The sequence below is a fragment of the Oncorhynchus clarkii genome, chromosome 7, assembly GCF_045791955.1.
Source record: "Oncorhynchus clarkii lewisi isolate Uvic-CL-2024 chromosome 7, UVic_Ocla_1.0, whole genome shotgun sequence".
In the NCBI taxonomy this organism is placed as follows: Eukaryota; Metazoa; Chordata; class Actinopteri; order Salmoniformes; family Salmonidae; genus Oncorhynchus; species Oncorhynchus clarkii.
Window position 1 is genome coordinate 53,977,146 of NC_092153.1, and position 14,387 is coordinate 53,991,532.

General features: G+C 47.2%; 1 protein-coding gene across 2 annotated transcripts in view; it reads left to right on the plus strand.

The window, feature by feature from the left end:
• LOC139414320 (myoD family inhibitor-like) overlaps positions 1-3,606 on the plus strand; it is a 52,397-nt gene extending 48,791 nt beyond the window's left edge. For both annotated transcript variants that reach the window (XM_071162239.1, XM_071162238.1), the window contains 2 exons: positions 2,777-3,142; positions 3,336-3,606. In XM_071162239.1, the coding sequence (XP_071018340.1) occupies positions 2,777-3,142; positions 3,336-3,592 (623 nt within the window). In that variant the 3' untranslated portion in view covers positions 3,593-3,606. The remainder of the gene's footprint in view (positions 1-2,776; positions 3,143-3,335) is intronic.
• Positions 3,607-14,387: the final 10,781 nt, after the last annotated feature.

Consider the following 14,387-nt stretch of genomic DNA (forward strand, 5'->3'; position numbering starts at 1 on the left):
TGCGTAAATGTGTGTAGCCTACATTTCATACTGTGAAGAGAGAGAACCAGGCCATTTCAGCCTCTCTGTCCACATAAATCAAAGACTTAAAACTAGCAACCAGATACTCATCATAGTCACGAGTTACATATCAATGTATGGTGCACCTAGCAATGTCCAGCTGGCGTTAGTAGACCATGAAGCACCAATTGTCCTTGGTAAATTATTTTAATAGATTCTTGAGTTTGTCAAACTGGATTGAGTTGGCCCAAGTTTAGGCCTATTTCTTAAGGGGATTATCTGAAATGATGTGCTGTCCAAGACAAGTTTCTCCCACCAACTTGTGTTTCAGCCCTGGCAGTGAGAGGGGAGGACAGGGCAGGAGGAGAGGGGAGGACAGGGCAGGAGGAGAGAGGAGGACAGGGCAGGAGGAGAGAGGAGGACAGGGCAGGAGGAGAGGGGAGGACAGGGCAGGAGGAGAGGGGAGGACAGGGCAGGAGGGGAGGACAGGGCAGGAGGAGAGGGGAGACAGGGCAGGAGGGGAGGACAGGGCAGGAGGAGAGGGGAGGACAGGGCAGGAGGAGAGGGGAGGACAGGGCAGGATGAGAGGGGAGGGGAGGGCAGGAGGAGAGAGGAGGACAGGGCAGGAGGAGAGAGGAGGACAGGGCAGGAGGAGAGAGGAGGACAGGGCAGGAGGAGAGGGGAGGACAGGGCAGGAGGAGAGAGGAGGACAGGGCAGGAGGAGAGGGGAGGACAGGGCAGGAGGAGAGAGGAGGGGAGGAGAAGAGAGGAGAGGGGAGGACAGGGCAGGAGGAGAGGGGAGGGGAGGGCAGGAGGAGAGAGGATGACAGGGCAGGAGGAGAGAGGAGGACAGGGCAGGAGGAGAGGGGAGGACAGGGCAGGAGGAGAGGGGAGGACAGGGCAGGAGGAGAGGGGAGGACAGGGCAGGAGGAGAGGGGAGGACAGGGCAGGAGGCTTTTCACCACGTTGTTCTTTCTCTCAGTGTAATTAGTATTTTGTGGTGCTCAGAGTAAAATATGTTGGCCAGCCAAGATCAACCCTGGTCTGACTTAGAGGAGGAACAGTACAGGGTTTGTAGGCTGTAAACACCCTGGGCCTGGGCTGAGGCTGTCTGAGTGTGTGTGCGTGTGCGTGCGTATATATATGCGTAAATTTGTGTAGCCTACATTTCATACTGTGAAGAGAGAGAACCAGGCCATTTCAGCCTCTCTGTCCACATAAATCAAAGACTTAAAACTAGCAACCAAATACTCATCATAGTCACGAGTTACATATCAATGTATGGTGCACCTAGCAATGTCCAGCTGGCGTTAGTAGACCATGAAGCACCAATTGTCCTTGGTAAATTATTTTAATAGATTCTTGAGTTTGTCAAACTGGATTGAGTTGGCCCAAGTTTAGGCCTATTTCTTAAGGGGATTATCTGAAATGATGTGCTGTCCAAGACAAGTTTCTCCCACCAACTTGTGTTTCAGCCCTGGCAGTGAGAGGGGAGGACAGGGCAGGAGGAGAGGGGAGGACAGGGCAGGAGGAGAGAGGAGGACAGGGCAGGAGGAGAGAGGAGGACAGGGCAGGAGGAGAGGGGAGGACAGGGCAGGAGGAGAGGGGAGGACAGGGCAGGAGGAGAGGGGAGGGCAGGAGGGGAGGACAGGGCAGGAGGAGAGGGGAGGACAGGGCAGGAGGAGAGGGGAGGACAGGGCAGGAGGAGAGGGGAGGACAGGGCAGGATGAGAGGGGAGGGGAGGGCAGGATGAGAGGGGAGGGGAGGGCAGGAGGAGAGAGGAGGACAGGGCAGGAGGAGAGAGGAGGACAGGGCAGGAGGAGAGGGGAGGACAGGGCAGGAGGAGAGGGGAGGACAGGGCAGGAGGAGAGGGGAGGACAGGGCAGGAGGAGAGAGGAGGGGGAGGAGGGGAGGACAGGGCAGGAGGAGAGGGGAGGACAGGGCAGGAGGAGAGGGGAGGACAGGGCAGGAGGAGAGGGGAGGACAGGGCAGGAGGAGAGGGGAGGACAGGGCAGGAGGAGAGGGGAGGACAGGGCAGGAGGAGAGGGGAGGACAGGGCAGGAGGAGAGAGGAGGACAGGGCAGGAGGAGAGAGGAGGACAGGGCAGGAGGAGAGGGGAGGACAGGGCAGGAGGAGAGGGGAGGACAGGGCAGGAGGAGAGGGGAGGACAGGGCAGGAGGAGAGAGGAGGACAGGGCAGGAGGAGAGGGGAGGACAGGGCAGGAGGAGAGGGCAGGAGGAGAGGGGAGGACAGGGCAGGAGGAGAGGGGAGGACAGGGCAGGAGGAGAGGGGAGGACAGGGCAGGAGGAGAGGGGAGGACAGGGCAGGAGGAGAGGGGAGGACAGGGCAGGAGGAGAGGGGAGGACAGGGCAGGATGAGAGGGGAGGACAGGGCAGGAGGAGAGGGGAGGACAGGGCAGGAGGAGAGGGGAGGACAGGGCAGGAGGAGAGGGGAGGACAGGGCAGGATGAGAGGGGTGGACAGGGCAGGAGGAGAGGGGAGGGCAGGGCAGGAGGAGAGGGGAGGACAGGGCAGGAGGAGAGAGGAGGGGAGGAGAAGAGAGGAGAAAATGAGGCGAGGAGGAGCGTAGAGTGTCTGGGGTTTGTTGTGTAAGCGTCTAGATGAGCAGGGTCAGAAGTCAGCACAGTACACATGGCCCTTCCCAGGAACCGTTGGGGCATGCTGTATCAATGACTACGTTTCCCATGTGTCCCACAGTTACAATGAAAGCAACTATTGTAATTGTTTTTCTTCTTTTTCTTTGTTCCTGTCCTCAGGTCAACCCCAGACACGATCTACTCCCATACATCCCACCCAGCCTTGCCTAACCCAGCCCACCAGCCAGCTACGCAACGGAGCCAAGCCCCACACACACACCCCACACACACACACCCCGCACTGCACACACACCACCAACACACATGCCTCTCACCCCAATGGAGTGAGGAACGGAGGGCTCCATGATCGACCGGCCCCCAACTCCCTACCCAGGGCGGCCTCTTCCTCCTCCTCGTGTTCCTCATCGGAGATGAAGAACCCTAAGAAGCTCCAGTCCAACCCCTCCATCACCTCTCAGAGCAGCAAGAGGAGCAAGAGCTCCTCCAAGAGCAACAGCTCCCAGATACCTATAGAGGCACAGGATGGTGAGAAGCTACCTACTTCTGTCCATCTCACTGTAGTACCCCACCTCTCCTCTCTCTCTTCCATCTCTCCCTCTTCTCAAAACACTATGCATTGTAATCAAGTACCAGGTCAAATAAATATGAATAACTCTCCTTCTCTCCCTCAGACTGTTGTGTTCACTGTATCCTGAATAACTGTCCTTCTCTCCCTCAGACTGTTGTGTTCACTGTATCCTGGCCTGTCTGTTCTGTGAGTTCCTGACTCTGTGTAACATCGTGTTGGACTGTGCCACCTGTGGTTCGTGTGCGGGGGACGACTCGGCGTGTTTCTGCTGCTGCTGTGCCTCCGAGGAGTGTGGCGACTGTGAGCTGCCGTGTGACATGGACTGTGGGATCATCGACGCGTGCTGCGAGTCTGCAGACTGCCTGGAGATCTGTATGGAGTGCTGTGGTCTCTGTTTCTCCTCCTGAGCCTTTCAAACTACACAGGGCGATAAATATATATATATATATATATATATATATATATATATATATATATATATATATATATATATATATATATATATATATATATATCTCACACACTGACACAGCTCAGGCTCAGTCAGAGATACTGTATATAATGACAAGATGGTCTTGTCTCCAACCTAACAATGGGAGTCATTGTCCCAAAGGCAGGCGGTCTGCTTATTGGTCTGCTTATCGCTTCACCTCTTCCTCTGTGGCTCAGTAGAGAGGGCAGTGGAGGGGCGGATCATTGGTCAATGTAAGGACATATCATTGGCTTTGACCAAGGTAGTGCGCTGACATTGTTCAATGTTGTGGACAATCCGTTGGAATTGACCAATCAAAGGACAGGGACTACTCTTTGGCTTCTCCTGCTCACCTCCTCTGTGTTGCTTGTCGGTTTACTATATCTCTCATTGTTATGCAGATGTTTTGCTTAGACCGATATGGGATTTTTGGGTCTGATAACGATAGGAGGGAGGCAAAGTCACTGATTTATTGATATATCACCCAATATATTGTTTTTAGAGGTGAATAACATACTTTTTTTTACACAAAGTGTGCTCCAAAGGATTAACGGATACTCTAAATTATAATTTCTTAACAATATATTAAAATAAACATTATTTAAGATATCCACGAAAAAGCAACTATATCCTCTATAAATACAACAGTAAAACTTGTTTAGTGTCCCTTCTTAAACAAATCTTTTAAGTTGTCCTTATCTATGGCAGTGGATAAGAAGTATGCAAAAGTGCTTGTGTTAAACCACCACAAGGTTGAATGAATTAAACTTAGTCTCAAAGTAAATCTGAAACTGCACTGTTCACAAATAAGCATTGAAATGCAGTAACATGCTGTTCCTAATCTCACCGCTAGGTGTCAGCGTCAGCAGTTGTCTTGAGTAGATTTACCAGCGTCTACAACAGTCAGAGGTCATGTAAACAAACACTTTATGGCAACCTTGCAATGAGAGTAGGATATGACAAGCACAAGCTAGCTGTTCATTACGACAATGTTTTCTTACAGAAACCATATCTACATCACTGTTATTCAATACGAATATATTGGCTGTAATTTTCAACTGCAAATGGCTTGCACAGATGACTAAAAACATTTATGCAGGCAAATGATTGCCGCACTTGTTTTAGTCACACGTTCTCATTTAGCTAGCTAGCTAGAGTTATCTCATCATGAACGCAAGCACATGGCCTGCTTTTAGCAGATTGCATATTTCGGAAAACAAACTAAATAAGCCCACTGGCCAATATAATAGGCCCAGACAGTAACAGTGTTCTTTTTGTATCAAGAACGATTGTTTTCACTTTGGCGCCCGTCCAGTGTTGCACACAAGTAGCATAGATTGCTAGCTAGCAAAGTGAGCTACATTGCTGGCTAGATAGCTGAGCTTACGGTAACTAAGAATGTGATGAGGACAGGGCTGCTTGCTTGGTGAAGTGTACTTTTGATTATATACTTATTCAAATACGTTGGCTGTGGCAAGCTACTCACAGTCTAACCACCATGCCTACTCTCTCTCACGTTGTGACCTAGGCCTGAATGATGTTCAATGAGCAGCTCATAGAGCGCCCTCTTCAGGCAACCATTGACCATTAAAAAAAGTGACCATAAATGAGCAGACGTATTTGTTTATTCTATGTATATAATGTAACGAAACAGCAGGGAGCAGGTCTTGAACCCACGACCTTCCAGCGCGCTATCGACTGTGACGCAAAAGCATGCTCAAGCGGCAGAGTCGATTTCCGCGCTTATAAACCCAGGGTCGTTACAATAATATCTATGCTTTATCTGTGGAATAAATACCGATACAAATCTTTCTGCTAAAGGCTAATATCGGTCAACTGATTTATCAGTCGGGCTCTAGTTTTTCTACTGTACGGTCGCTGTGCTCCAGCGATGGTTCTGGACAGCTTCTCTCTCTGGACTGTTCTTTTGGACTCTGTGAGCCATCTCTTATTACAACAGAACACCCTGTGTCTCCAAAGGCTCAGCAGCACAATGACTGGCTCTCCATGCATGAGAATGACCTTGAAGGCAAATGAGAAAATGGCCCCATTTAACAGGATTTTTGTGTTTCTGTAGATAAGACTGCAGAGTAATGGGAAAATGGTCGCTCAGATCTGAGCAGCACTCTAGTTTGTCCTTGGCAAGGTTAAAGTCTTCCAGTTTTAGTGCTAACCGTTTCTTTCTCGACGTGCACAGTCCATGTGGAGGGTCTGTCTACCGCGGTTGTCCTGTCAGAGTTGCTGGGACTGGGAGTAGGGAGCTCAGCTACAAACCAATGGAAATGGGCTAACAATGCTACAGACATTTTGTTCCATAGCCCATTATTAGCACATCTAATTCAGCTAATCAAGATATTGATTTTTAGTTGATGATTTGAATCAGGTGGGTTAGTGCTGGGCTGAACGAAAGTCTGCCCACCCTTTGACTCTCGAAGATCAGGAGTGAAGAAAACTGGTCACTACAGTTGAGTCCCATGTTGAGTCCATGACCCGTATCCGCGTTGTAGACAGACCTAGCAAAGGACACATCCTCCATCTTACTCAAACATGTGAAAGGAGAGCTCTTTCTCTTAGGGCTTTCCTCTTTCTGCGATTTTATTTTGAATCTTAACCATACTGTCTGGATATTTTGAATGATTTCCATGTTGTAAACAGATTTCAGACCTAACAGGTAGACTGGAAGAGATCATTCAAACTCTCAATGCCTTTACCTGATATCTGTTATTCTCTTGTACTGTACTGTATTTGAACGGAAGGCCTCCACTTTACTCCAGGCCTGGATTGTCTCTCCTCACTACAAAAATGATATTAATCCATCTTATTTTATGTAAAAAAAATAAATCTTTCCGTATGAAAATTACATTTCTATGTTATCAGTTCCAACCTCTCTCCCTGTAAAGCAGTAGTTCTTCAAAATGTTATTTTATTCCCAGACTTAAGATATCTGGGGATATTTTGCTAACTAATTTGAATGGTACGTAGATTAGTTGTATGATTATAGAATAGGTTCTGCAAACTCAAACACTACAACACATACCCCTTTCTGCCCAGCAACTCATATGCAATTTGGACTAAATCATGTGTTTATATTGAATATCGTGTGGCTCCTGATTGCTCTGATCTGGCACTGTGTGGATCCTCGCATGACTGTGAGTTTTCTCATACCAAAGAAAATAGTTTTTGAAGCTTAGCCTCTGCCGAGTCTCCAACATCCGGATGTTCTGGTTTTCAGGGAAAATGGAAATAGAGCCTCTGATGCTATTCCACTTTTGGACGTTAACAAGACGACTTTCCATCTTAACTCCTCCTCCACATTTACTGGATTGGTTGAACATTGCAGAAGATAAACTTTTTTTCTTCTCATCAAGACCAGTATGTAGGGGATCTAGTTTCAGGTGTATACAGTGCCTTGCGAAAGTATTCGGACCCCTTGAACTTTGCGACCTTTTGCCACATTTCAGGCTTCAAACATAAAGATATAAAACTGTATTTTTTTGTGAAGAATCAACATCAAGTGGGACACAATCATGAAGTGGAACGACATTTATTGGATATTTCAAACTTTTTTAACAAATCAAAAACTGAAAAATTGGGCGTGCAAAATTATTCAGACCCCTTAAGTTAATACTTTGTAGCGCCACCTTTTGCTGCGATTACAGCTGTAAGTCGCTTGGGGTATGTCTCTATCAGTTTTGCACATCGAGAGACTGACGTTTTTTCCCATTCCTCCTTGCAAAACAGCTCGAGCTCAGTGAGGTTGGATGGAGAGCATTTGTGAACAGCAGTTTTCAGTTCTTTCCACAGATTCTTGATTGGATTCAGGTCTGGACTTTGACTTGGCCATTCTAACACCTGGATATGTTTATTTTTGAACCATTCCATTGTAGATTTTGCTTTATGTTTTGGATCATTGTCTTGTTGGAAGACAAATCTCCGTCCCAGTCTCAGGTCTTTTGCAGACTCCATCAGGTTTTCTTCCAGAATGGTCCTGTATTTGGCTCCATCCATCTTCCCATCAATTTTAACCATCTTCCCTGTCCCTGCTGAAGAAAAGCAGGCCCAAACCATGATGCTGCCACCACCATGTTTGACAGTGGGGATGGTGTGTTCAGCTGTATTGCTTTTACGCCAAACATAACGTTTTGCATTGTTGCCAAAAAAGTCAATTTTAGTTTCATCTGACCAGATCACCTTCTTCCACATGTTTGGTGTGTCTCCCAGGTGGCTTGTGGCAATCTTTAAACAACACTTTTTATGGATATCTTTAACAAATGGCTTTCTTCTTGCCACTCTTCCATAAAGGCCAGATTTGTGCAATATACGACTGATTGTTGTCCTATGGACAGAGACTCCCACCTCAGCTGTAGATCTCTGCAGTTCATCCAGAGTGATCATGGGCCTCTTGGCTGCATCTCTGATCAGTCTTCTCCTTGTATGAGCTGAAAGTTTAGAGGGACGGCCAGGTCTTGGTAGATTTGCAGTGGTCTGATACTCCTTCAATTTCAATATTATCACTTGCACAGTGCTCCTTGGGATGTTTAAAGCTTGGGAAATCTTTTTGTATCCAAATCCGGCTTTAAACTTCTTCACAACAGTATCTCGGACCTGCCTGGTGTGTTCCTTGTTCTTCATGATGCTCTCTGCGCTTTTAACGGACCTCTGAGACTATCACAGTGCAGGTGCATTTATACGGAGACTTGATTACACACAGGTGGATTGTATTTATCATCATTAGTCATTTAGGTCAACATTGGATCATTCAGAGATCCTCACTGAACTTCTGGAGAGAGTTTGCTGCACTGAAAGTAAAGGGGCTGAATAATTTTGCACGGCCAATTTTTCAGTTTTTGATTTGTTAAAAAAGTTTGAAATATCCAATAAATGTCGTTCCACTTCATGATTGTGTCCCACTTGTTGTTGATTCTTCACAAAAAAATACAGTTTTATATCTTTATGTTTGAAGCCTGAAATGTGGCAAAAGGTCGCAAAGTTTAAGGGGGCCGAATACTTTCGCAAGGCACTGTATTTTACTCCTGCTACGTCAGGTTTGTTTTGTGATACATCTTTATCTATGGATCCTATATTCTGTACAAGGTTTTCAGCTTGGTTTTAGGGTATAATTTGGCTTATCAAACCAGCCTCTTGCCTTTATTGATTCTAAGGGCTTGCAGACGTGTTTTACTGGGTGCACCTGCTAATGAAAGATATTCCTTACTTGGAATACTAGCAATCTCTCATAAGAGGGATATCTATCTGTACTGTACCTCTACACGGGGCCTGAGGTCAAATTTGAATAGTTGCATTAAGATTTTATCCCTGATTATGACTTATGTAGAGAGAGAGGTGTTGTGATATTGTACATCAAATCAATGTTTGGTAAAGCCCTGGAAATATGCCTAGCCCTAACTATGTAGGGAGTTTTCATGGAATTTAAAAAAAATCAGAAGTGTGAATTTGAGAGATAGATGAAGCCATAATGATATTCGTTGTCTTGGATGCACTCTGAATCAAACAGGAACACTAGCTAATCTAGTCAAGTTGTAGTGTTTATACTCAAATAGTTAGGAGACAACTGGAAAATAAATCAACTTGATAATGCCCAGATGAACAATGACTTTCTGCATTCCCTAACAGTGCAAGGTACCTTTCCAGTGCAATCTCTCATTTGAGTTTTTAATTATTATTATATATATTTTTTTTTACATTTTATCAAATGTGCCTTCAAACATCTCATGGATATAAACTGTAATGTTAGCCTGCTCTGGTGAAAGCAGTCAATTCAAGCATTATGTCCAATACATGTGTGTAGTGTTTACCCAGTGCTGTGTGTAATAAAATGACTGTGTAAGAAGTGATCCGTGGTGCCTATTCCTTTTACCAGGTATGGCTGCCCTCTATGTAGCTACTATTATGTCCAACAAGCTCATCCAAAGTAACAAAGACTACTTGTATCTGTTTATCTCTGATTGACATTGTGAGGTGTACACAGAGCATACGGCCAAGATGGACTCTTTGACGTTGTTGATGTGCAGTGAAGGCTCTCAGTGCTTAAATAGCTCTGCTCTGAACAGACTGACGTCTCCTTAAAACACACACTGGAATAATGAAACCAATCAGGAATATAATGTGTATGACAAAAGGTATTGAGTCATTTTAATAGGCAAGTAAATCTTCAGATGTGTACCAGTTTGTTGAGTATCTATAGCTGTACATGCTCTACAATATTGGGTAGCACTTTGATGGTCCAGATACAGTACGTCCTCATATCGTATCCATTCTCCCTGTTTTCCCCATAACCATGTCTTTGCACAGTTCTGTACACCTCCTCCATTCCTTGTCTTAGTAGAGAAAACAGAGCAACAACTGGCCTCATGCAGAACAGAGCACTTTAATATGCTTTTTAAAGGTCTGCCAAAGTCGTTGAGCAGGAATGCCTGTTTGTGCCAATGCATCAATGTGTGTAGAAACACTGGGACATTTTACTGTTTGAGATCTCCCCCCTCGCTTTCTCTCTGTTTCTCCACTCGTTCTGTCCCCCTCTCATGCTTCTCTCCCACCTACTCTCTCCCCCTCTGTATACTATACCCACATAGATAATCACAGATGTGAATAGATGTTAAGAGTGGTGTGTACAGTTCCCGAGTCTGTCCATCCCATAGTGTGTAGAGGTCAGTTCCCCAGCCTGTCCATCCCACAGTGTGTAGAGGTCAGTTCCCCAGTCTGTCCATCCCACAGTGTGTAGAGGTCAGTTCCCCAGCCTGTCCATCCCACAGTGTGTAGAGGTGGCCTCGGGCCACAGGCAGCACTGGAGGCCACCCCTACAGGTCACACAGAGAGACCCTTCAGTACTCGGCCTCAGACACTCAGTGAAGAGAGAGAGAGAGAGAGAGAGAGAGAGAGAGAGAGAGAGAGAGAGAGAGAGAGAGAGAGAGAGAGAGAGAGAGAGAGAGAGAGAGAGAGAGAGAGAGAGAGAGAGAGAGAGAGAGAGAGAGAGAGAGAGAGAGAGAGAGAGAGAGAGAGAGAGAGAGAGAGAGAGAGAGAGAGAGAGAGAGAGAGAGAGAGAGAGATGCAACTGTTTTGGAGGAAGCCTTTCTGGTGACGAACCCCATTTCCCTTTCCTAGTACATACACACACATTACATACACCCCCTCTAGAGATTTCCCATGCACACAGAAAGCGCAGGGGACAAGTGGCTATTGAATATTAACCATGAAATTACAAAGGCTGCATTCTAACAGAGGTGACAGGGTCACAGGCTGTGATGAAAATCATAAATGAATACCCCTGACATGAAGAGTGACTCGTTTTTAGCTTCTGTAAATTCAGCTTTCCCTTTTTCTCCAGGAGTCAGGGAGATGCAGAGCAATGGATCTACTCTGTGTTTTATTAATGTGCGGGTCAATGGAATGCAACAATGGCCAGAGAGCACTTCAAGCTAAGCCCTCTACATGCAATACGGTTAAACACTGTAGTGACACTGTGCTTTGAAAAACAACACATCATATAATCTTCAGCGTGGTGTGCATGTAGAGGGCTTAGCGTGGTGTGCATGTAGAGGGCTTAGCGTGGTGTGCATGTAGAGGGCTTAGCGTGGTGTGCATGTAGAGGGCTTAGCGTGGTGTGCATGTAGAGGGCTTAGCGGGGTGTGCATGTAGAGGGCTTAGCGTGAAGTGCATGTAGAGGGCTTAGCGTGGTGTGCATGTAGAGGGCTTAGCGTGGTGTGCATGTAGAAGTGCATGTAGAGGGCTTAGCGTGCATGTAGAGGGCTTAGCGTGGTGTGCATGTAGAGGGCTTAGCGTGGTGTGCATGTAGAGGGCTTAGCGTGGTGTGCATGTAGAGGGCTTAGCGTGGTGTGCATGTAGAGGGCTTAGCGTGGTGTGCATGTAGAGGGCTTAGCGTGGTGTGCATGTAGAGGGCTTAGCGTGGTGTGCATGTAGAGGGCTTAGCGTGGTGTGCATGTAGAGGGCTTAGCGTGGTGTGCATGTAGAGGGCTTAGCGTGGTGTGCATGTAGAGGGCTTAGCGTGGTGTGCATGTAGAGGGCTTAGCGTGGTGTGCATGTAGAGGGCTTAGCGTGGTGTGCATGTAGAGGGCTTAGCGTGAAGTGCATGTAGAGGGCTTAGCGTGGTGTGCATGTAGAGGGCTTAGCGTGAAGTGCATGTAGAGGGCTTAGCGTGAAGTGCATGTAGAGGGCTTAGCGTGGTGTGCTTGTAGAGGGCTTAGCGTGGTGTGCATGTGTGCAGAGGGCTTAGCGTGGTGTGCATGTAGAGGGCTTAGCGTGGTGTGCATGTAGAGGGCTTAGCGTGGTGTGCATGTGGAGGGCTTAGCGTGGTGTGCATGTAGAGGGCTTAGCGTGGTGTGCATGTAGAGGGCTTAGCGTGAAGTGCATGTAGAGGGCTTAGCGTGGTGTGCATGTAGAGGGCTTAGCGTGGTGTGCATGTAGAGGGCTTAGCGTGGTGTGCATGTAGAGGGCTTAGCGTGGTGTGCATGTAGAGGGCTTAGCGTGGTGTGCATGTAGAGGGCTTAGCGTGGTGTGCATGTAGAGGGCTTAGCGTGGTGTGCATGTAGAGGGCTTAGCGTGAAGTGCATGTAGAGGGCTTAGCGTGGTGTGCATGTAGAGGGCTTAGCGTGGTGTGCATGTGGAGGGCTTAGCGTGGTGTGCATGTGGAGGGCTTAGCGTGGTGTGCATGTAGAGGGCTTAGCGTGAAGTGCATGTAGAGGGCTTAGCGTGGTGTGCATGTAGAGGGCTTAGCATGAAGTGCATGTAGAGGGCTTAGCGTGGTGTGCATGTAGAGGGCTTAGCGTGAAGTGCATGTAGAGGGCTTAGCGTGAAGTGCATGTAGAGGGCTTAGCGTGGTGTGCATGTAGAGGGCTTAGCGTGGTGTGCATGTAGAGGGCTTAGCGTGGTGTGCATGTAGAGGGCTTAGCGTGGTGTGCATGTAGAGGGCTTAGCGTGAAGTGCATGTAGAGGGCTTAGCGTGAAGTGCATGTAGAGGGCTTAGCGTGAAGTGCATGTAGAGGGCTTAGCGTGGTGTGCATGTAGAGGGCTTAGCGTGGTGTGCATGTAGAGGGCTTAGCGTGGTGTGCATGTAGAGGGCTTAGCGTGGTGTGCATGTAGAGGGCTTAGCGTGAAGTGCATGTAGAGGGCTTAGCGTGAAGTGCATGTAGAGGGCTTAGCGTGAAGTGCATGTAGAGGGCTTAGCGTGAAGTGCATGTAGAGGGCTTAGCGTGAAGTGCATGTAGAGGGCTTAGCGTGATGTGCATGTAGAGGGCTTAGCGTGGTGTGCATGTAGAGGGCTTAGCGTGGTGTGCATGTAGAGGGCTTAGCGTGGTGTGCATGTAGAGGGCTTAGCGTGAAGTACATGTAGAGGGCTTAGCGTGAAGTGCTCTCAGTACAGAGGCATTGTAATCCGGTTCGCATCAGATGTGGAATGGATTGATGTATTGAAATCTATGCTTTCATCTGACAAAGCTCTTTTTAAGAGCCTTTCTCTGTCTGCTGTATATACTTATAAAGTGGGGAGCATCAGAGCCAGCAGATTATATTTATCAGTGTGTGTGCGAATCATACTGTATTCTTCACAGTGAAGAGTTGTCGAAAAGTTAGAGGGAAGAGACCGCTTGAGTCAGCACCTTTTCTAGAGTAGACCCTGTACCTTTTTCATTCCACTTCAAACACTGGCTAAAGCTGATGGTAGAATATTATATTAATAACTATTTATTTCACTTTCTAGAAACTATTAGTGCTTTTCTGTTTTTAAATGTGTGGGCAGATGTTGCTGTTCTTTTCATATGGAACTAAATATTCTCTCTAACTTTTGGCTCTCTATCTGAGGCACAGAGACTTTAAAATCCCCACTATGTGGAACTAATTGATTGTGGGCAGAAGACACACACACACACACACACACACACACACACACACACACACACACACACACACACACACACACACACACACACACACACACACACACACACAAGCATGCACATATGCACACACAGACTGATTGTTGTGATGCAGGCAGATCTGTTTCTTAGTGGCTGGATGAGTCAGTGAGTTGTGGGACTTGTGCCAGACTGTCCCCACAAATAATTTTTTTGTAGCCACATGAGAGAAAGCGAGAGAGAGAGCGAGCAAGATGTTGCCTTGCTGCTCTCCCACTAAACCTTGTCTCCAAAATACACCAGTATTACAGAACACACACATGCTCACACACACAAACACTCACACATGCACACAAACACTCACACATGCACATGCACACAAACACTCACACATGCACACGCACACAAACACTCACACATGCACACAAACACTCACACATGCACACAAACACTCACACATGCACATGCACACAAACACTCACACATGCACATGCACACAAACACTCACACATGCACATGCACACAAACACTCACACATGCACACAAACACTCACACATGCACACAAACACTCACACATGCACATGCACACAAACACTCACACATGCACATGCACACAAACACTCACACATGCACATGCACACAAACACTCACACATGCACATGCACACAAACACTCACACATGCACATGCACACAAACACTCACACATGCACACAAACACTCACACATGCACACAAACACTCACACATGCACACAAAGCAAGAAAGAGAGTTATGTGCTTCAATGCATTCCAGATGGTACAGTATATGTTGGCGTATATATGTGGACTGAGCACAGATGGTTG